Source organism: Dama dama, chromosome X (assembly GCF_033118175.1).
Source record: "Dama dama isolate Ldn47 chromosome X, ASM3311817v1, whole genome shotgun sequence".
NCBI lineage: Eukaryota > Metazoa > Chordata > Mammalia > Artiodactyla > Cervidae > Dama > Dama dama.
Window position 1 is genome coordinate 18,624,782 of NC_083714.1, and position 25,036 is coordinate 18,649,817.

Genomic DNA, 25,036 nt, shown 5'->3' on the forward strand with positions numbered 1-25,036 from the left:
CTCCTTGCCAGTGTTTTCTTTCTGAACCTGTTGCTCTACTGGGATGGTGAGTCCATCTTCTATTTTTAGTTTTCCATTTGTTGAATCCAGACACTGGGTGAGCAGAATAGCAGGCATTGCCCCTGCGGAGCAAAGAGCCAAGTGGGAAAAAAGATATTAAACCAGAGATCACAAACTAGGAGCACTGATGTGTTTTGTGTGGCCTACACTGTTCCTAAAAATGACTGTGCTCAGATGAATGGATAAGGAAGTTGTGGTACATATACACAATGGATTATTACTCAGCTATAAAAAACAACACATTTGAGTCAGTTCTAATGAGGTGGATGAAACTGGAGCCTATTATACGGAGTGAAGTAAGTCAGAAAGAGAAATTCCAATACAGTATATTAACGCATGTATATGGAATTTAGAAAGAAGGTAACAATGATCTTGTATGCAAGGCAGCAAAGAGACACAGATGTAAAGAGCAGACTTTTGGACTGTGTGGGAGGCGAGGGTGGGATGATTTGGGGAAATAGCATTGAAACATGTATATTACCACAGGTAAAATAGATTACCAGTTCAATTTCCATGCATGAAGCAGGGCAGTCAAAGCCAGTGCTCTGGGACAACCCAGAGGGGTGGGGAGGTAGGTGGGAGGGTGTTCAGGATGGGGGAATACATGTGCACCATGGGTGATTCATGTAGATGTATAGCAAAAACCGCCACAATAATGTAAAGAAATTATCCTCCAATTAAAATAAGTAAATAAACTTTTAAAACCTCACTAGATATTAGGGGAAAAAATGGCTGTGCTCAGTCACTAAGTTGTGTCTGACTCTGTAGCCCACCAGGCTCCTCTGTCCCTGGGATTTCCCAGGTAAGACTACTGGAGTGGGTCGCCATTTCCTTCTCCAGGCATAGAGGATTATTTAGGACAGTGAAACTCTTCTATATGATGTTATGGTAAATACATGACACCGTATTTGTCAAAACCAGTAGAACATTACAGTGCAAAAAGTGAATCAATGTATCCATATTTTAAAAAACACTTGTTGACATCAAGAATAGAATGCAGAATTTGACTAAACAATCTAAGCATATTGCAAATGTATGAAACCACCTCACTAAGATCCCCTGACTTAAGTAACTTTGGAAATGAATGGAGTTTGCAAGACTAAAGGCAAAAGAAAAAGGCACTGTAATCTAGTTGATAGTGTTCTTTCTCGTAGGGGTATAGGTTAAAAATCCTGATCCTGTTATACGTGTATACTTGAATTGAACAAGTAAATAGATGGCACATGAATATACATACATATATTTCTTTGTTCTATTAGCTGAAAGGGTCTAAAATAAATGATACTCCCAAAACCTGAAAGAAGCTATGATGTGAATCTTTGAGGAAAATCCATAAGTCTTTGATTAGAAGAGCTTGTTATGCATGTTCTGAACCAAGGAATAGAAACACTAGGTTCCCATGACCCACTCAGCCTCCAAGGATGGGGTTGCCTACCATTTCCCTGTCTAGCCTTGACCTCTCCCCTTTTCATTTCTCCTCCATCCCCCAAATCCTTCAATACACCAAGAACAACTTTAGAAAGCTCTGACTTGAGAGTAATGTGCCAAACATATTTTATCAATTCATAGGCTCAGCAAAACTATGGGTTGTCTTTTTTTTAATTTTGTAGTCTGCTTTTAATTTTCTAATTTTAAATTTTGTAATTATTATTTGGCTGAATCACATGGCATGCAGGATCTTAGTTCCCTGAACAGGGATCAAACTCATGCTCCCTGCAGTGGAAACACAGTCTTAAACACTAGACCACCAGGGAAGTCCTACCATGGGGTTTTTAATGTTTCACAAGTATAAGTCTACTTAAGGAAATGGTGGTGCAACCTATCATTGAATACAAGTGGTAGTAGAGGATGGTATCCTAGTTTATATCTCAGTTTTAGGTCTTTTTTCTCCTTTTAGAGACAGATGATCTGTGACAATGATAGTCAAAGCTGCAGTTAATCTGCCCATGGTCTAATCTATCCATTATATTATTTTAGTCTTTTTCATTCTAGAATATTGCAATATATTTGTGTTTTTTCAAACTGAATGTGCAAATGAATCACTTGGGGATGTTGTTAAAGTGCAGACTGCTAATTGAGTAGTTCTGGGTTGAAGTCTGAGATTCTGCATTTCTTCTAATAACTTCCCAGGAAATGCCCACTCTATTGGTCTGTGGACCACAGAGCAGAACCATTCTGAATAATATTAGATATTAATCTAAAACTTGATTGTAATCTATAGGTCATTAATCTCTAAATTTTGAAGTAACTGTCTATGGCTTGGTTGCAACATCTTCTACTAGGAGTTAACTGTCAATTGGTCTGAAGTTTGCATGTAACTTTAAAAGGCTTCTTACTGACTTCAGAGGCTTGAGCTTTTTGGTCTCTGAACAAATTAAAAAAAAAAAGCACACCATCAGAAAATAGGAAATGTTGCCTGCCAACTAGCATAGGAAACTCCCAAGCTTGTATTACACAGTTTGTAACATCTGAATATTTCAAATATGATCTCTCGTCATTTCATCTCATTATTTTCAGCCTTTTAAGCACTGCAAGTTAGGCTTCAACAGTACATATACTGAGAATCTCCAGATGTTCAAGCTGGATTTAGAAAAGGCAGAGGAACCAGAGATCAAATTTTCAACATCCGTTGGGTCATAGCAAGAGCAAGAGAATTCCAGGAAAACATCTACTTCTGCTGCATTAACTACGCTAAAGCCTTTGACTGTGTGGATCACAATAAACTGTGGAAAATTCTAAAAGAGATGGGAATACCAGACCACCTGACCTGCCTCCTGAGAAATCTGTATTCAGGTCAAGAAGTAACAGTCAGAACTGGACATGGAACAAGGGGCTGGTTCAAAATTTGGAAAGGAGTACATCAAGGCTGTATATTGTCACCTTGCTTATTTAACCTCTATACAGAGTACATCACCTGAAATGAAGCACAAGCTGAAATCAAGATTGCCAGGAGAAGTATCCATAACCTCAGATAGGCAAATGACACTACCCTTATGACAGAAAGTGAAGAAGAACTAAAGAGCCTCTTGATGAAAGTAAAAAAAGAGAGTGAAAAAGTTGGCTTAAAACTCAACATTCAGAAAACTAAGATCATGGCATCTGGTCCCATCACTTCATGGCAAATAGATGGGGGAAACAATGGAAACAGTGACAGACTTTATTTTGGGGGGCTCCAAAATCACTGCAGACAGTGACTGCTGCCATGAAATTAAAAGACGCTTGCTCCTTGGAAGAAAAGTTATGACCAACCTAGACAGCATATCAAAAAGCAGAGACATTACTTTACTGACAAAGATCCATCTAGTCAAAGCTATGGTATTTTCAGTGGTCATGTAGGGATGTGAGAGTTGGACCGTAAAGAAAGCTAAGTGCCAAAGAATTGATGCTTTTGCACTGTGGTGCTGGAGAAGACACTTGAGAGTCCCTTGGACAGCAAGGAGGTCCAACCTGTCCATCCTAAAAGAAATCAGTCCTGAATGTTCTTTGGAAGGACTAATGCTGAAGCTGAAGCACCAATACTTTGGTCACCCTATGCAAAGAAGTGACTCATCGGAAAAGACCCAGATGTTGGGAAAGATTGAAGGCAGGAGGAGAAGGGGATCACAGGGGATGAGATGATTGTATAGCATCACCAACTCAATGGACATGAGTTTGAGCAAGCTCAGGGAGTTGGTGATGGACAGGGAAGCCTGACGTGCTGCCTTACATAGGGTTGCAGTAAGACATGACTGAGTGCCTGAACTGAACTGACCTGAAGCACTGCATGCTTCCCACTTTTTCATGAAATGGGAAGCACACATTTAGACTATGAATGTATTTAAAATTTCTTGCTTCTTATTAATCCTCTCCACAGCTTATTTTAAAGCCAAGCAACATCATTCATGGTGAATACTTTCATTCCAAGTGCAATTAATAAAAAAATTAGAATCTCATATGGAATATTTGACAATATCTCTATGACTTAGTGCCATTCTCAAAATCACATTGCTTTACAAATACATCACAGATTAGATTCTGATCCATTCCTTGACTTTTCTATATGTAGCACTCTCATCTTGGATTGAGGAATGTTAAAGAGAAAACTACAGGCCCAAAATGGCACAACTTGTGCTAAAGCCCATGATAACAAATGTAAATGAAACAACTAACCTAATTGCAGTTTTGACCTTCACCAGAAAAATAATCTTAATCAACCAGTCTGGAATTTTCTGGTCAGCACCAACGAGGTCACCTGCTACATGGGCTCTCTATATCCCCTCAGAGAAGAAGAGGCAATCTGCATGCTAAAACCCCTTCCTTTCCCTTCCCCCCTCAAAAAAGAAGATGTGTTGGCCTAAAAATAATCTATTTTTTTTTTCTTTTGCTAATAGCTTCCTTGCCCTATCCTTCTTTCTATAAAAACCTTCTGTTTTGTACAACCCCTCAGAGCACCCTTCTAGTTGCTATGTAGGATGCAGTCTGATTCATGAATCACTTAATAAAAGCAATTAGATCTTCAATTTAATTGGTTGAACTTTGTTTTTGTTTTTGACCTCACCGCCCAGCATGAGGGATCTTAGTTCCCTGACCAGGGATAGAACCCCGAAGTGGAAAAACAGAGTCATAACCACTTGACTGCCAGGGAAGTATCTAAACTTTGTGTCTTAATAAGAAAAAAAAAATCTGTTAGTAGAATCCATAAAATTCCCTACTAATTGAGGATTTTAATAATCAAACGCCTATTTAAAGACAATAATGTTTTCAAAATAAAATTTATTCAACATTTAGGAAAAAATTCAGTTTGATAAGACTCATATCTAACATTTGGCCATAAGACTGGGATTTATTGAGTCAACAGAGTGAATCTTGATTAGAAAGGGCTTCTTTTTTTTGTATGAAAAACCTGAAATTAAGAAAGAGCTCCATTATTAACAGTCATTAATAACACAAACTATTTCACTTAGATTAATAACTCATAGACATAGGGGAAAAAATGGACATTCAGCAGGGAATAAAGCAAAACATTTCATACACATTCACATTTCTCTTTATCTTTAAAAGTCTTGGCATTATGGTATTTTTTCTCTAAGTCACATTTCCTTCTTAAAGCTCACCAAAGACACAGTGGTCCTTCTATAGCATTATCTGTATAACTTAAATAGCTAAAATCAGCTCATAATGCAGGTTATGTTTTTGTATAGATTCTACTATACAGCTAGCAGAACTGGAATGTGAGGTCTTGGAGGTTACGCACCAAGATTTTTAAAATTTTTGTGGCACACTAGTAATATATATCAGGCTGCGTACATTTTAAGTCAGTCTTGCCTTTTCCCCATCCTGCTTTTCTCCTGTAATTCTCATGTTTTCTCTAAACTAAAGGTAGTGTTTCATGTTCTGAAGCATTATTCTTATCTATCGTCAAAAGTAAGTCCACCCCAAAATGTAGCTTTTTAGGGTTAATTTTTTAAATTACTGTTCATTCTTAACACATCATCATAGTTTACACAACATCATTGTACACTCACAGTGTACAGGCAGTTATAAAATGTAGGTTCATCAGTTCTAAAGCAAAATATTTTTTATCTATTACCTCAGACTAAACATGGTAACGCTATACAACTTACCATTTTCAATAAATTTCTTTGCTTATATAAAAGTAGACAAGTAACTACCAAAACAAATAATGAGACAAGAACAAGCGGTACCAAGAAAAATAGTAAGATTTCCTTCCATATGTCACCTAGGATTAAAATCACAAAAAAAATGGGGAAGGGTTAGATGTGTACAATTATTTTGAAAATGAAATTATTTATAAATAAACTGGTAAATGGACAAGAAGTGAGTTAAACTTGGCAACTTCTGCCATATATCTCAGTAAGTGAGGTTTGAGTATGTCATTCCTTTCATTCGTGCACTTTTTTTTATAGAACAACTACTTTACTGGGCTGTGACAGCTCTTCATTTTGCTTAGAGAAGTAACTACCTAAAGCCCCATTCTATTTTCTTTTTAAAATATTTATTTATTTATTTGGCTGTGCTGGGTCTTAGTTGCGGCATACAAGATCTTTAGTTTCAGCATTCAAACTCTAAGTTGAGGCATGTGGGATCTCGCTACCTGACTGGAGTTAGAACCCAGGCCCCCTGCATTGAAAGCACAGAGTATTAGCCATTAGACCACCAGGGAATTTCTTCCCCCCATTTTTATTTTCTTACATGATTTTGTTTTCAAATTTGTTCTTGTGAATTTTTCAAATAACACAGTGGCAAAATATTAACAGAGTGATTAGATAAACATACCATATGTATCTCTTAACTCTCAATAAGTCAAATGTTTATATCATACAATGCAATAGTGAGTGAAAGTTGGTCTTCAATAAGTCTCAGTGCGAAAAATGGAGCTAGTCTTTCAAAGTCATGTTTTTGAAACTGTCTCACATTCTGGAGACTAAAGAAATGAGCTTTTTCTTATCATACTTTTTTTTTTTTTTTTTAAGGGATGAAATTTTAATGGTTCTTCTGCATAGCAAGGGCTTCCCTGGTGGCTCAGTCGGTAAAGTGTCTGCCTGCAATGAGGGAGAGCCATGTTTGATCCCTGGGTTGGGAAGATCCTCTGGAGAAGGAAATGGCAACCCACTCCGGTATTCTTGCCTAAAGAATTCCATGGACAGAGGAGCCTGGTAGGCTACAGTCCATGTGGTCACAAAGAGTCGGACACAACTGAGTAACTGACACTTTCTGCATAGCAAGAAATGAGCAATCACTAGACAAATTGAAAATGTATGCAAGGTTTGTCCTTCCAAAACCAGTATCTCCCACATTTTTGAAATACTATGGAAAATCTTGAATCCTAGGCCTATATCTATACTCAAAACTATCTCCAGCCCCACTTTTTTCTTGGTGTCTTATTCATTTAGGATCTTATTTTCTACTAGAAAATTACCAAATTCATAGGCCCAGTTAAGAATTGCAAGGATATAATCCAGAGAAATGACTAATGACATGAGCTTCTGGAATACAAAATTAACAGCGAGAAATAGACTTCTTTTGTGAAGTTCCAGATTAAATCCTGAATAAGATAGTCATTTTCAAAAGATTATGTGCGATTTTTCTATAACTTAAAACATCCAATAAAAAATGTGCAAAAGAAATAAGATCACATGCATCTCAGGAAAGTCTTTGTTTCTAATCTCAAACTTACTAAGATTCTACCAAGAGATAGCCATCAGGGCAAAAGAAGTCTGTCATCAAAAACATGGTTAAGATTACATACAAAAAGTTTAAAAAACAAAACAAAACAGCATTGTAAATCAATTATACTCAAACTTTAAAAAAGATTATATGTAAAATACATAAAAGGATGTTATTTTGAGGATGTGGCTAAAAACTCACCATGTCTTCTTTAAACCCTGCATTGACTAATGAAAGTGAAAGTGAAAGTCACTCGGTCCTGTCTGACTCTTTGCGGCCCTATAGACCATACATGGAATTCTCCAGGCCAGAATACTGGAGTGGGTAGCCTTCCCTTCTCCAGGGGATCTTCCCAACCCAGGAATCGAAACAAGATATAATTCAGGGCATGGCTTTCTCAGTGTCAGTTCCACAGAGTCTCAGAGTTCTTATATTAGTGACAAAAATGAAAAAAACATAGTACAAGAAAGTGTTCTTTCTGATTCCATGTATCTTTAGTTAACTGAGTTCTTTCTCTCTCTCTCTCTGCCTGTTTTTCCCCCACAGCCCTTACTGATTATATGATATATTTGGCTTCTTTGCTTATGTCTATCCCTACCTAACTTGGGAATAAAATATAAATTCAATGAGGACAAGGATTTTTTTTTTTTTACCACTGTATCTCCAGTACCTGAAAAACTTTGACACATAGTAGGTGTTTAACAAATATCTGATATATGAAAGAGAATGATACCAGTATACTAATAGCGAGATAACAAACACAGATGCTATTATAATGGAACAACATAAAAGGAGATGGATGATCGATAAAAATGCCATTATATATTTGTATCTATATCTGCATAAGTATTTATATGCCTTCATGTGAAAGAGCAAGGCTGAGTTAATTTCCTTCAATTTAAAATAATTACTAACATTTATATTGATAATGCTAGTATACTGTGAAGCACAATAATGTATTGCCTCTTTCTCAATGTTGTTTATATTGCTATTTTTGTCTTCCATGAAAGTTTATTTTCTTTATTTAATTTTTTATTTTTTTATTTTGTCTTCATTTATTTTTATTACTTGGAGGCTAATTATTTTACAATATTGTATTGGTTTTGCCATACATTGACATGAATCAGCCATGGATTTACATGTGTCCCCATCCTGAACCCCCCTCCCACCTCCCTCCCCATCCCCTCCCTCTGGGTCATCCCAGTGCACCAGCCCCGAGCACTTGTCTCATGCATCCTTGGAGTATAATTGGTTAACAATGTTGTGTTAGCTTCAGGTGTACAGCAAAGTGATTCAGTTTATATATGTATATATGTTCTTTTTCAAATTCTTTTCCCATTTAGGTTATTACAGAGTATTCAGCAGAGTTCCCTGTACTATATAGTAGTTCCTTGTTGGTTATCCATTTTAAATATAGCAGTGTGTACATATCAGTCCCAAACATATTTAATTGAAATATATCTTTTACCATAAGTAACTTTAAATCAGTATTGGAAGTAAACAGAATATACATTTTACTAATGATAACATATTAATTAGAAAAATATTCATTAGGCATGGTACCAGACACTCGAAAACAAGTGTCTTGTTTAAGATTTCTGTTCTCTTGAAAATCAAAAGCATAGGAAAATATTGATTAAAATAGTCTTCCCCACAAAAGAACTAGCACATTCTCTTTTCTGACAGAAAAACAAGAATGTTGATAACTGAACTATAACAAGACTCTGAACTATAACAAATTAAACTAGCTAAAACCAAACATTAGACTTCCTATAAATCTATGTTCAATTGAGGTGCTTGCTAATTTATCTTTCCTGTTTATAGACTATCTTCAAGAGCATTTGGACTTTCATAATTACAAAATACACTGAGAGAAAATTAATTTTGCTAGCAAAGAGCAAAATTTTTAGTTTAGCTACTGTTCTTTTTAAAATATATTTTCTTCAATAACTATATCAACATATTTTATGATTGTTCCCTCTTTCAAACATTTAAATAGATTCATTTAAATGATTCATTTGAATTTCAATGGGGAAGAGGCATAGACTATAAAAATCTTGAATAATGAGCATAGAATTTTTCAAAACCATATAAAGAAGACACATAATATAGTCAAGGGTTTGATAAAATACATGTATGCTTGTAAGTAAAACTTCAGAGTAAATGTACTACTACAACTCCAGTTGGTACTAATACAGATTTGGTTAACATCTGGTAAGTATATAAGAAACTCAAGAATAGTACCACCAAATTTTGGAGCTAAGAGTACCATTGGAAGGTAATCCACTAGCAAAATCAAAGCAAAACAGGTAAAATGTCAAATTAGCTTGTCAAATGAAAGCAGGAAGAATCAAACAGAATTTATTAAACCTTGCAGTGTAGAAAAGATACAGCTCAATTAATATTATAGAATCTATAAAAGTAGGTAATATAGTCAATATTTTATAATAACTCCAAATGGAGTAAAGCCTTTTAAATTGTAAATCACTTTATTGTACACCTGTAACTTATATCTCAAGGAACTGCACTTCAAAAAAAAAAATGATGAAGAAGGGTTGACCCTATTATATTGATAACCTGTGTCACTGAATTGTAGTGACCTATGACATCCAATAAGGCATCTTCTTCCTCAAACAGTGCTAGAAATACTCTACTGTTCTTTTATCCCATACCTTTCCAGCACTGTTCATCACTCCACTCACTCCATATTCCATCATCTGCACAATAAATATTCATTTTGCTTCTTACTAAAAAGCATAATTGGAGACTTTCATTTGATGTTCTTGTGACGTATATTTCATTTTCAATTGTGGTAGTCTGAAAGCCAAGAAAAAATAAGATGTCATTATTTGATCTAACTGCAGCTAGCCATGCTCCATTTGATTTGTCATTTTTAAAGTGAGTTTTGTTACATGAAATAAATGCATCAAATGCCTAGAAAGGTATATAGCAAAATCCTAACAGTGGCCATCTCTCTGTATGGTGTTTTACTTTTCATTCTTTCTTCCTTATTTATATTTAAAATTTTTCCTGTAGTGATAATGGATTACTGGTAGTAAAGGGCATATATGACAGGGCAAAATTCCTCTGTAGTTTTGGTGCTTATGACACCCATTTTGGATTAGTTTCAAATTGTCCAGATTCCATAAATTAGAAAATGCTACATATACTGAGTTAGCAAAAAGAGTCATCATGGGAAGTTTGTTTCTATGGATACTGTAGGTTCATAGACACAAAGCTTCTTTTTTCCCTTATTCTTATTTTGTTTAATCATAAGACCAGTATAACAGTGCTCAGGGCCTGGCATGAAACCACCCCTTCTGATATGAGAATACACACAGCTGGATGATCTCAAAAGACAAAAAAATCACTGAAGTGATTACTTCAATTTTGTATTTAAAAGAGCTGAAGAGTGTTTCTCATTCAAAACAACAGCTTTTCATTTGTTGTAACTTTTCTTGGGAACTAGCATAATGTAATGTAAATTAAAGTAGACTGGGAATAAGGTCTGGATTCTAGTTCTAGCTACATAATTTTATTGTAAGTCAATTCACTTCCTTGGTACTTGTAAATCTATCTTTTCAAGTGGAAAAATCAGGGTTTTTTTAGTGTGTATGTGAAATGAATTGATAGAACTAATGGTTCACCCACTCATCTCCACCACTTCTTAAGTTGGAAACCAATGAATAAAATTAATATATAACAATTTTGGAAACAAGTGACTAGATTATCTCTAAGGACCTATGTAGTTTTAAAGTTGGTATAATTAACTGATTATACTTTCAGACTGCAAACATCTTTCTTTTGTCCACAAGATTGTTTGGTTTTCTGGAAGTTAAACTAAGGTGCATGTTATGTTCCATCCTTACGTGAATAGCAACTGACTTTGGTTCTTATGTTTACTATTTTATTTAAAAGACTGTGTTTATGATTTTCCCAAATAAATGCAATGTCCATACCACCCAGGCAGTATCATCTTCTGTGAATTCAATTTCATAAATGAGACATTTTGCTGGAATAGGTCCTCTGGGAATGCTCCATTTCAGATTCACTTCTTTTGAATTCTTCATAGTAAGACTAAGGTAGTCTGGTGGCAAAGGTTTAACTGAAAACGAAAGGAAACAGTTTCAACATGAAAGTTATTGAAGTTTAGCAGTAGCCTTTATCAAAAGCTAGGGACACCTATTAATAGAGCATCCAGGGTAAATCATGTGGCTCAAGACTATGCTCTATAAGTAAGTAAATAAATAAATGTTAGTCGCTCAGTCGTGTCCGACTCTTTGCGACCCCATGGATTGCAGCCCACCAGCCTCCTCTGCCCATGAGATTTTCCAGGCAAGGACACTGGAGTGGGTTGCCATTTCCTTCTCGAGGGGACCTTCCCAACCCAGGGATCAAACCCAGGTCTCCTGCACTGCAGGCAGATCATTTACTGACTGAGCTACAAGGGAAGCCCCAATGTGAGTTAAAATCAAAGCCACTTGTTAACCAAGATCAGTTTAAGAAACTTGGTTATTTGGGAAACTGAATTTTGTTAAGCCACATACTGACAAATACTTAAGTCCAAGAGAAACGCTAGAAGATCCAAATCATTACAGTCATTTTTCCATTTTATGGCATTAAAAACAACTACCACAACAAATTACTACTAGTATTTTTATTTTTATTAATAGCTAATTCTTATTTAGAGCTTATGATGTGCCAGGAAGTAAACCAGAAATGTTACATCATAAACTAATTCATGTCTCACAATAAATCTACAAAGTGCTCCTCTATTATCTTCACTTTATTGATAAGGAAATTGAAACATATTAAGAATAACTCACCCAAAGTCATATAGCTAGAATGTAGTAAATTCAAAATTTATGGCTGGCTATAGAACCTGTCATTCTTGTAACTGTTAGAAATGAGAACACAGACTCAGACAATATCCAACCTATTCCCAGGGTCTATTAAGCATTGGGAATGAGTGATTCCATAATTATTCCATTATTAACACTAGACAAAAATACTTTATAGCAGACAAACTTTGAAGCTGGGAAACAAATTATGAGTTCTAAATGAAAACTATGCTTTACACTCATTCAATTCCTTATCTTCCATATTTTTATATTTAATTAGTTCTTCCTTGTACTTTGTTGGCTTCCAGTTTTCTGGCTTTGAATTCTGGTAGATATCTATTTATCTATCTCTTCTCTTCCACGTGGTTGGTTGTAAATGGTCTAAACTAGAAACATTTTGAAGTTGTTTACCTCACCTATATTTTGAAGCTGAAAAATGAAATAGCTGGGTCTGATTAATTGGGATTCTGATGATCCATTAACACAGATGTAGAAATCTTTATAGTCTGATGACTCCAAGTAGGGAAACCTGCATCCAATATTTTTTCCTTTAGCTTGAATGTAATCAATACACTCTAATGCATGGTCCAAGCCCTCATACCTATAAAAAGAAGTGTGGTAAGAATTGTGCTTATCAATATCTTCTAGTAGTATGGTGCCCAATTTTCAATTATTTTAAAACACCAGGTAAATAAAAAATCATTTAATAACATACAATATTTACTGAATACCAACTATGTGCCAGATCCTATGAAAAAGTGCTAGGGGTACAACAGTAAGGAAAGTAGACATAGGCCATTATTTTACAGAGCTTACAATCTGGTGGGACACTTTATAAAATCTCAGATATAAGGCAAGAATTCTTACTCATGTATTTAGGTTATGTTGATTCACCAACAGGATTGTGAGTCAAAGAATAAGATTCTTATTAAGAAAACATGGGATTTATATTGATAATCCTGAATGGTACTGCTTTTTAAAATACAGTACTGGAGAATTTACTAGAAGAAAGCAGATTTAAAAGCAGATTTACAAGGTGGCCAAGAAGCACAGGAAAAGATGTTCAACATCACTAATTATTAGAGAAATGCAAATTAAAACTACAATGAGGTGTCAGCTTACACCAGTCAGAATGGCCTTCATCAACAATTCTACAAATAATCAATGCTGGAAATGGGGTTGGTAGATGCTAACCATTGCATTTAGAATGGATAAACAGCAAGCCCCTAAGGTATAGCACAGGGAACTATATTCAATATCCTGTGATAAACCACAATGGAAAAGAATGTATATATGTATATAACTGAGTCATTCTGCTGTACAGCAGAGATTGGAGCAACACTGCAAGTCAACCTCACTTCAATGGAGAAAAAAGAAAGAAAAATAATGCTGGAGCAGGTGTGAAGTAAAGGGTGGCCTCCTACACTGTCAGTGGGAATATAAATTGGTATAACCATTATAAAGAACAGTAGGGAAGTTCCTTAAAAAACTAAAAATAAAACTACCATATGATCCAGCAATCCCACTCCTGGGCATATAGTTGGAGAAAACTAACTAGGAAAGATACATGCATCTCAATATTCATAGTGGCACTGTTTACAGTAGCCAAGACATGGAAGCAATCTAAATGTCCATTGATAGATGAATGGATAAAGTAGATGTGGTACATATACAAAATGGAATACTACTCAGCCATAAAAATGAATGAGATCATGCTGTCTGCAGCAACATGGATGGACCTAGATATTATCATACGAAGTGAAGTAAATCAGAAAGAGAAATAAAAATATCACATGATATCACTTATATCTAAATATAAAAAATGGTACAAATGAACTTATTTACAAAACAGAAACAGTCTCACAGACTTCAAAAACAAACATGGTTACTAAAGTGGAAAGGTGGTGGTGGGGTAAATTAGGAGTTTGGATTAAAATATACATACTATTTGGGAAAAGAAACTGAAAAAGAATAGATATCTGTATATGTATAACTGAACCACTTTGCTGTACACTTGAAACTAACAACATTGTAAATCAACTATATTCTAATATAAAATAAAAATTAAATTTCAAAGTATATAAAATATAAAAATTGAAGAGAAAATTAAATTAAAAGATTTAAAAAATTAAAGCAAACATAAAATATTGTTATGTTTAATAAAATGGATGAAAATCCCCTGAGGACATAATACACATAGAGATAAATCTCAAAAAAAGCCAACAGGGGCTCAAAAAGAGAAAGAGGAGCTGTTTGGCCAGTAAATATATAGTTTTCCATTCCCCTCGATAAGAAATGTTGCTGTATCATTGAAATTTAACCTCTTTCCAGTAATAAAGCTAGTGGGAATTAGGGGGGATTTCCCTACTGATTTCCAAAGGAATAAATGCCCAATTTATTTTCCTAAATAACCTGTAATGAAAAATTTATTTTATCTATAAAAGCAGCCAAAATATCAGCCTAGCAGCTGATATGGTACTGGTACAAATATCTGGACTCCACTGAATTCACTTTATGCCAAATATTTTGCTAAGTCATGTCCGACTCTTTGTAAACCCATGGACTGCAAGGTTTCCCTGTCCTTTAGTATCTCCCAGAATTTGTTCAGAATCGTGTCCATTGAGTCAATGATGCCATCCAACTATTCATCCTCTGTTGCCCCCTTCTCCTCCTGTCCTCAACCTTTCCCAGAATCAGAGTCTTTTCCAACGAGTTGGCTCTTCACATTAGGTAGCCAAAATATTGGGTCTTCAGCTTCTGGATCAGTCCTTCCAACGAATATTCAGAATTGATTTCCTTTAGGATTCACTGGTTTGATCTCCTTGCTGTTCAAGGGACTCTCAAGAGTCTTCTCCAGCACCACAGTTTGAAAGTGTCAATTCTTTGGCACTTAGCCTTCTTCATGGTCCAACTTTCACATCTGTACATGACTACGGGAAAAACCATAGCTTTGACTATATTGTTGTTGGCCAAGTGGCCATGAAATTAAAAGATGCTTGCTTCTTGGAAGAAAAGCTACAACAAACCTAAATGGTGTATTAAAAGCAGTGACAACACTTTAGACCCTTAGTGAGAGTTAACAAAGGCAGGGAAGTCAGAAAAAGGATCCAGTTTTAATAGCTAGATGGCTTTTTAAAAAGCAAGAATATGAAATATGTCCAAAATTTTTAGGTTATAATTCCACCTATCTAGAAGATGCAAAATTTAACTCAGTACAGAAACAGTGATTACATTCTTTATATCACCCATAGAGTGCCTTCTAGTAGCTACAGCCTAAACCTACTTATTCCCATTGAAAACCCTAAATAATTGTAAATAAACTTCATCATAAATCCAGCTCTGAAAAAGTATAATGAATTCAGTTTAATGAAAATGAAATTTGCTCAGTCGTGTTCGACTCTTTGTGACTGCATGGACTATACACTCCATGGACTTCTCCAGGCCAGAATACTGAAGTGCTAGCCATTCCCTTCTCCAGGGGATCTTCCCAACCCAGGGATCAAACCCAGGTCTCCCACATTGCAGACGGATTCTTTACCAGCTGAGCTACCAGGGAAGCCCATCTAGAGGCCCAAGTATTTGTTTTGTTTGCCTTGTTTGCATTTTTTTAGAGTTTGAATTAGGTATGTATGTATGTGCTAATCGCTCAGTCCTATCCAACTCTTTGCAACCCCAAGGGCTGTAGCCCTCCAGGTTTCTCTGTCCACGGAATTCTCCAGGCAGGAATACTGGAGTGGGTTGCCATTCCCTTTCCCAGGGGATCTTCCCAACCCAGGGACTGAACCTGGGTCTCTTGCATTGCAGGTAGATTCTTTACCATCTGAGCTACCTGGGAAGCCCTAATGAAAATACAGTTACTCATACTGTGGATTAATTTTGATAGATATCTTCCTGATATGGAATTCTTATTATAAAAATACTTACCAGTAATATAAGCTGTAATTGCTATCCAAATGGGCACCCATGCCAGGTTTCCAAGAGCAGAGTAAATATTTCCAGTTGTAATATACACAATCCATATCCTGAATTTTAGTGTCCAGATTTCCTAAGAAATGAATAAACTGTGAATGCTTGAAAGACATGGTAATGAATCACTTGGGAAATCACTAAGCAATTTTATTTCATTTCCTGTGACCTCTCCACTTCATTCAGCAATCAACATAATCAGAAAAATCCCAAAAGGAAGTTGTTGGAAATCACTTCACTTTAAGTGGAACATGCAAAATCAAAAACTTTTGAGGGCTCATTTATTGGTACTAGTGTAAGCATATGCAGAAGTGCCAAATTAATAATTCTAGGATGCTCCGAGAAGCTGCATATTTGCATGTATATTCACTGATATAAGCCCAAAACTGGGATATATATTAACCTAATAAAGGCTATAGTCTATGGGGCCACAAAGAGTTGCACACGACTGAGCATGCATGCCTGAAATAAGATGTAGGTTTTGCCACATATGTTTTCTGATTTAAGGAATTTAAAACACCAGTCACCCACTCCTCAGAAGGATTCTATTTTGTGCCACATTCTCAACTGTACATATAATCTTCTGTATAAGTGCTAAGGAACTTACTTCCCATACAGATTTTTCTAACTGTATTAACTATGAAAAGAGAGCTTTTTTTTTAACCTTGTGATGATATCCAATAAGTAGCTTCTGACCATGAACTTTGAACTTCTGATCCATTTGTGCATTGCCTTGGCAGAAGTGTGTGTATCTTTGCTTCAACACCTTTGTTAAGATCAAACCCATCTTTGTAAAGTAGATTCTTAGTGATGATCGTCTGTTTGACAAAAAGATGAGACAAAGTCAAACTTAGAAACAATAATGTTATCATGAGCCACATTAATAAGGCTAAAAAGTCATTAATATTCTGGAGAGTCCTCAATAGCTAGGAAATTCCAGATGATTATTTGATAAACTGTCCCAGATATATTTTTGGCAGAGTTCACCTTCTGCATATTATGTCATTTGATGAGATCATTTGACTCTTAACACCTCATTTAAAATAAGTTCTGGAAGACAAAAAAAGCTCTGTGGCAGGGACTTGAGCTATAACCAACTTGAAATCAAGGGATAATTTTCATGTGCCATACGCCTACTACATGACCATTTATCACCTTTCAAATATCATATGAAATAGGAATCATATAAAATCTTGGTGGTAACTGGAGGGAGCCAGACAAAGTGTGACTACTTGAAGGACTAAAATCATATATCATTTATCCTTCTATTCCTGATACCTAGTTAGCAAGGTAGCTGGCAGAAAAAAGTTGCTCAGTGAATGTTTGATTTTAACTGTTCTTTGAAACTACCTAGCTGAATTAAGAAGATAACAGAATTCCTTGTACAATCAAAATCTTTCAAAGAACATGCTTGTTGACTATGTAAATAGTTAATAATTCAATAAACTTTCACTGAGCACTTACTACAATATATGCAAAGAACCATGCTGTGTTCTGTAGGGTGAGTACAAAGATAAATAAGGCTTAATTCCTACAGAGAAAAAGCTCACATCATCTGGTAGCATATGTAAGACCCATACACAGGCCTTAAGTAGCCCTGAAATATGGTAAAATGTACAAGTACTCTATAAGTCCATATTCCATGAGATCAGATTTTCCTTTCCTATACTTCCAATGGTAGTCTTAATAGTGGGTGGGGTGAAAACAGATATTGCAGGATGCACAGGAGACAGCAGCAGGCATGCAACTTATATCTTAATAATAGCTATTGAGATACAGAAATAAAGCAGACACTGACATCAGGAATCACAAGAAAACTAATAAGCACTCTAGTATCTTAAGTGCATGCTTTACTTACCCTCCAGCTTTCACTATCAACATTTCGATATTTTAATTCATATTCTACTGTGCATTTGTTAAAATTATCCAGAGACACTGGAGGTTGCCATTGCAAATAGAGATAACCTAAATATCCAGGGTCCACTATTTCAAAATCCTCAGGAGGATTAACTGAAATAAAATCAATAAAATATTTTAATTTTTATCCTGTATCTTATGACAAAGATCTCCAAATCTAGATTACTTCCATATGTCCATCAACTGATGAATGAAAAAAAATAAACTATGATACATTCATAAAATGGAATATTATCCAGCCATAAGAAAGAATGAAATACTGATATATGCTAGAACATGAATGAACCTTGAAAACCTTAAGCTAAGTGAAAGAAGCCCACATATTGCATGATTTCATTTATGTGAGATATTGAAATAGGCAAATTCATAAAGAAGGAAAATCAATTAGTGGTTGCCACTTGCTGGAGGGAGGGGTGAATGATATGTAACTACTGAATGGATATGAAGTTTCTTTTTGGGGTGATGTAACTATCCTGGAATTTGATAATTGTGGCTGTTATACAACTTTGTGAATATACTAAAAACCACTGTACATTATACTTTAAAAGAATAAGTTTTGTGTCTTGTGAATTGAATCTCAGAAAAGCTGTTTTTAAAAATCTAGATTACTACTACATAGTTGTCCCTTCTTTAAGAAATTGTGTATGTAAATGTGACTTAGCCTAGCTAGATATTGTTTTCATAGAAATAAGAAATTCAACATGGAGTTATCTCTGCAGTCATGTAGACCTCAGTTTGGTCTTGGGTGGGAACATTTTATTACATAAATCTCTCTCATAGCAAGAATCAGTCAGTATTAATCTAGTGTTTACTGTATGTATAACATCATAACATTCATGGCACACACACAAAAAGGGAGAGAAAACAGAAAATATGGCACACAAAAAGGGATAGAAAATATAAAATATGACTACTCTGGCTAAGTGCCTTAAGAATTAGGAGAACAGGCAGATCTTGTTGGTCCATTCAAGATAATTGAATCCTCTGGTTAACTAAAGCTCAGAGCTATTTGTAGAATACGCAAACCTGAGCCATTCTTTGGAAGGACTCAAAAAAAAAAAATGTAGCAGGCAGCTCAGGGACAGGAAACAGCTTCTTTTATTTCAAGGGAGGGGGCAGCGGGAGGCAACGGCTCCTTCATCTGGTGATTTAGAAAGCAATAAAAATTAACAAATTATTCTATAAACGTACTAAGTGTTAGTCGTTCAGTCATGTCCAACTCTTTGCAACTCCATGGACTGTAGTTCGCCAGGCTCCTCTGGTCCACGGAATTCTTCAGGCAAGAATACTGGAGTGGTTAGCCATGCCTTTCTCCAGGGGATCTTCTGGACCAAGGGATCAAACCTGGGCCTCCTATATTGTAGGCAGATTCTGTACTGGCTGAACTACAAGGGAAGTCCCATAAACTTACTAAACCTACTAGCAAACCTAGTACATAGTACTGCCCTCATGTTGCCTTTCTGCTAATAATTTCTTCTCATTTTTGCTCTGCTTTTTGTTTTAATACTTTACTTCATATTACTTATTGAGGTAAGTAAATGAATCAACAGAAAAAAATGATGCCACAAATAATGATTTGAAATGAGAGCCCCATGAACCAAATAAAGAAGGTCTCTATTGAGGATGAAAGGACAATCCTATTGTTTCAATTCATGATTAGAAATTTTTGTAAACTACATTCTTCTAATTACCTTCTGTAATGAAAAGTTCATTAGACATGACTTAACAATTGTGTAATTATTTTTAAAATTCATTTTAAACTTATGTATTTTTAAAACTTATCTAATTGTCTTAAAAGTTAAGGTAGCTATGGTTTTTCCAGTAGTCATGTATGGATGTGAGAGTTGGACTATAAAGAAAGCTGAGTGCCAAAGAATTGATGCTTTTGAACTGTGGTGTTGGAGAAGATTCTTGAGCGTCCCTTGGACTGAAAGGAGATCCAACCAGTCCATCCTAAAGGAAATTGGTCCTGAATATTCATTGGAAGGACTGATGCTGAAGCTGAAACACCAATACTTTGGCCACCTGATGCGAAGAACCAACTCATTGGAAAAGACCCTGATGCTGGGAAAGATTGAAGGTGGGAGGAGAAAGGGACGATGGAGAATGAGATGGTTGGATGGCTTCACCGACTCAATGGACATGAGTTTGAGCAAGCTCCGCGAGTTGGTGATAGACAGGGAAGCCTGGTGTGCTGCAGTCCATGGAGTCACAAAGAATCAGACACAACTGAGCGACTAAACTGAACTGAACTGAGTAATTAAGGAAAGTTTTCAGTTAATTGGGTACCAGGCAATGAGGTTTTGGGTAAATAGCATCTTTATTAGAAAAGATTATATGAAAAGGTATAGAAAGTATATTTTAGTTTGGCTTTTATCCCACAAAATGGTTGTTATCATCAGTTACGTTATACATGAGGCTGACTAGTAAGAACGTATCTTTTGTGTATGGGATCCCTGAAATATCTGCAACAATAATCCATCTAATTATGCACTTTCATATGGTAGGTTGACAAGGCAGTTAATATCTCTGATTTTAAAATTACTGCATTCTTGGTTTACCTTTTATCTCAGCATTTGAAGACAAAGTAGAGCCAAAAGCTGTGCAAATAAGAAGGGTATATAGACATCTGATATCCAAATGAATGAAAGCCATTTCTCTAAGATTTAATACCTTGAAATTTCCACTCTAAGAAGGAAAAATATAAAATTTTAACATTATCATACTTCAATATGTACTAAATGTGGTTAAAAATACAGTGGGGAACTCTTTGTGGGCTTTCCACCAAGAACTGGGAAAACTGTGCCCCTTTGAACCATTTAAACAGAAAAAAAAAGAAAACTCAAGCTTGGAACCAAAATAATTGGAAAGGAGGATTTTCTTCTCATCCTTCTTATGAAAGCAAAAATAAGGCAACACAAACATATTCCTCCAAACCCTGACTTTGACACACACACACACACACACACCTTATACATCACATGCTATGACCAAGATATGATGACCTCAAATAGCCTTCAGCCTGAAGACTGAACCAGACCCACCTGAGTGTTCTTATCCATTTGCAGGGGGAATTATATCATTAGTCTCCATAGTGATACTCTCCACTAGCCACCAATGAGACACATTAATACATACACACACTCTTTTCTGAGACAAAAATTATATGAAAGTTAACTGAATACTGATAAAAGCTCAGAATCTATACCAAATATACCAAAGCCTCAGATATCTCAGAACTTTGCTTCATTTCTTCATAAACATTAAATCCTCATCATCCACTCTCCTGTGTGTTCTATTCTTCCCTGTATTTCTTATATCAGTAAATGGCACCATAATCTTCCCAGTTGTCCAAACCAGAAACCTGAGTCTTCCTGAACGCCTCCCTCTCCCGTCCAATTTCTCCATTATCACTACACCCTTCCTAAGCTGAGGATCTCATCATCAGGGATCTCCTTATCCAGTCTTTCTTGCCTCCAAACCATTTCACACAGCATACAGTAAGGACAAATCTGAATTTATCACCTCTCTTAAAACAGAGAGCAAAATATACTGCCACAGAATACAATTTAATCATCTTTTTATTACTGAAGAATACTGGTTTTATGATCAAAACTAAAAGGATTCATGTCTCCACACATCTATTCAATCAAAAAATACTCTCCTTTCCATGAAAAATCATTACTTCCAGTTCTACACTTCTCTTTGAGTCTATATTCTTAAAACCAACAATTTCACAGGAAGGATTAAAGGTCAATTACCCCAACAGTCAGAGACTGCCTTTCTTTTCCCCTACTTAAGTTAATTATGCAGGACAGACCCTTTTCCCCTGCCCCACCCTCTTAATCTTACCTGCTCCAGTTGTAATGTTCTCATGTTGCTAGGCTTCAATTATTACATAATGCAATCTTGGAATCAGACTGTTAGAGCCAGCAAGTATATTGGAGGCAATGCTAGTCCAATCCTCCTTTATATATTGGGAAGTAAAACTCAGACTTGCCCAAGTTTACACAGTAAATTAGTAACAAATCTGGAAGTAGAACAGAGATGTGATTCCCAATCTAGTGCCCTTCCACCCTTCTATGCTGGATCCCACATGTTTGGCTCAGTATTTTGAAAGCTTTTCCCTTGGGACTCCAGCATTTACGTCTTCCTTAAGTTAGCTAGCCAGGCTGAAGCAACACCATGCTATTTCTTTTTCTATGTCTCATACAATCATAAGGGGATGCCATTTCTCTTACTGAGGTCCAATAAATCTCTCTCCACAATTCCTTCCTCCCCATCACCAGCCCATTGCTGCCTCCTAAGGAATGTGTAAGTAGTAAGTGGGTTTGGTGAACAGAAGGCCACATTTCTGCCATAGAGATGCTCTTACAGATTCAGATAAAAAGACTGGTTACTTTTGGATCCAAGGCAATAGGTCTGACAAATTCTTTCATATTACCTATAAGGATGAAGACAATCATGCTTGCCTTAAAATGCTCTCAGAGAGAGCTTAAAGTTCTCTCTACCCTATCAATCTGTCCTTAAATATTTTATTAGCCCCTGGTCATGTACAGCATAAAAACTAACTAAAAAGTTAGAAATAACTTGCTTCTATTCTATTTATAGGCTACTGAAATTAAACTCAGGCCATCAAATAGCATTTCCTGGATCAGCTAAACACATTTAAACAAAAATAGGAAATAGGATAGCTGGCTTCCTGAATCAATTATCTAGAAATCCACAAAAGGAATTCCTGAATAACAGTGTCCCACCTAGACTTTCTTACCCAAGTGAATGTGAAGACAATTCTTTCCTCAGCTTCTGGGTTACAAGACTGTCACTAGTGCAATGAGGTGTTACATATATAGTTAGCAGAATGACAGAGTTTTTCACAAGGGATCTGAAGGCAAATAAAAGATGGGGGATAGAAATGCAGAGATACAAAATTTGAAACAGTTTCAGATATACTCCCCACTCCCAGCCCACAGTTAATAACCACTCATCTGGTCATTTTATTTTTAAAAATGAGGAAATACCCAAAGAGGAAAGTGAGTGATCCTAGCTTACACAACTTATTGGGAGCAGAACTAGGACTGAAAAACAGCTCTCTTGAGCCCTTTCCAATAAATAAATTTTCTTGTTATAAGGAGTCTATCCTGCACATATCTTTCCAGAAGTCTCCCTGCAAACCTTCCTCAACCTACAGTTGCCACCCAAACCATCAACCCCAACAACACAGTTTTATCATCATGACATTTTTAGCAGAGTAATAATTCAACAAACTTTGATTGTGCTGCTGCTGCTGCTTCTTTTTTTTTTTTTTTTGCCAAGTACTATTCCAGGTAAATCTTGTTTAAAGACACAAGGTGCAAGTGATGAATCATAACATCTATAATAATGATAATAATATCTCCTACTATTGATTCAGCATTCCCAGCATCTCAGGCACTGGCCTGTGCTAAGCCCTTTATATGCATAATCTCATTTAATACTCAGTCAGCCTTGGATGTATGCACTATTTTTATTCCCATGTTAAAGACCAGAAACTGAGAAGAGGAGAAATTAAACTGCCTACAAGTTACTACAGGCCATAAATGGTGAAGCTTGGATTTGAACCTAGAAAGCCTAGTGTCAGACTCCTTGACAACCACTACACTAGGCAGTTTCCAGACCTAAGATCAATGTGGCAAACAACTTCTTGTTTCTGTCCACTCAGTTTTACACAACACTGTTGCACAGACAGCTTTCCACTAAGAATCATCTTTAGAAAGGCAAGCCTAAAGCTAGTTCCTGGTTTCAGTCTCCCTTCCCCACCTCTTGAAAGCCATGCTAGATAAACCCTTCGTTCTAAGTGTTGGCTGGGACAATGCTTGCATTATTGGAAAAACTCCAGGTACTTACCAATAACATTGTTTCTCAAGAAATGGATTATCATAAACAATTATCATAGCCCCCCTTTTCCCCCCTTTACAACTTAGAGGCATTTATTGAATCTCTAACACTTTCCTTCCTGCCTGATAATCAAGCACACTGAATAAAAATAGGTATTCCTGAAACAGCCAGGGGGCCAGGACACAGATTCTATAAGTCACAAGATAGGTGAGTTTATAGGTGGGGCTAAAAGCCATCTAAAGCAAATTTAAAATCACAGCACAGTATTGTAAAAGCTGACAGGACTGACTAATCTTTGAATAAACGAATAGATATATAGCAAAGGAACTTGTTATATAATATAAACATATTATATAATATTTATATTATATATAATATATATAATATAAATATAACCATATACAAACATATATAATATAAACATGAAACATATAATACAATATAAACATATAATTTATATATATTTATATATATATAAATATAATACAACATAAAATATAATACAAACACAATAGTATAAATATCAACCTGGATTTCAGCCCCGCCTCAACCACTAAATGTGCTTAGAGGCAAATTATAACTCAATTTCCATCTATAAAGTGGAGATAATGACACCAGCCTGGCAGTTTTGTGTTTAAGATTAAACAAGATAATGTATGTGAAAGAGAATAGTAAATTGCTCTATATAATTGCAAGGGGTTTGCTTCTGAGCATCTTATTACTAAGAAAAAGCTTGAAAACAACTTGTTCCAAATCCACACGTTTCCTCCTACTACTTCAGCAAAATCGGCTTTTGCACAGTTGATAAAAAGGCACTTATTGTTAACCTCTAGCTTCTACCACCCTTTTTGACCCATTAGCTATCTTTATTGGTCTTTGTCTTAGTAATAATAATTTATTGCATTTGTTAAGTGTTTTATAGTTTACAAAGAAGTTATTGAATTATTTTAACAAATCTGTAGGTATAAAAGTTTGTATCACATATTTACAGTCATTAAGACTGGGGTTTAGAGAAGTGATGTGACTTGAAAAAGATCCCACTGCTGGCAAAATCCACACTGAAATGAAAGGTAAAAGAAACAAGGAACAGAAATATGTTGTAAGGCTAATAATGCAATCACTTACATAATATGGTTTTGTAGAAAAGTTCCTTCTCTACCTTGACAAACAAGAAAAAAAGATTCTTCCAAAGTATCTGAAATGGCCAC

The 25,036-nt window shown here is 35.7% G+C and overlaps 1 protein-coding gene across 1 annotated transcript; it reads right to left on the reverse strand.

Annotated features, from left to right (window-relative positions):
* Positions 1 to 4,842: 4,842 nt before the first annotated feature.
* Positions 4,843 to 21,866, reverse strand: IL13RA2 (interleukin 13 receptor subunit alpha 2). Its single transcript, XM_061137109.1, has 10 exons — positions 21,804 to 21,866; positions 20,513 to 20,639; positions 17,893 to 18,044; positions 16,699 to 16,852; positions 15,993 to 16,113; positions 12,485 to 12,669; positions 11,187 to 11,332; positions 9,900 to 10,044; positions 5,664 to 5,779; positions 4,843 to 4,942 (listed from the first exon to the last, which is right to left on the reverse strand). The coding sequence occupies exons 1-10, from the start codon at positions 21,825 to 21,827 to the stop codon at positions 4,910 to 4,912; spliced, it is 1,203 nt and encodes a 400-aa protein (XP_060993092.1). The 5' UTR covers positions 21,828 to 21,866; the 3' UTR covers positions 4,843 to 4,909.
* Between the last annotated feature and the right edge of the window lie 3,170 nt (positions 21,867 to 25,036).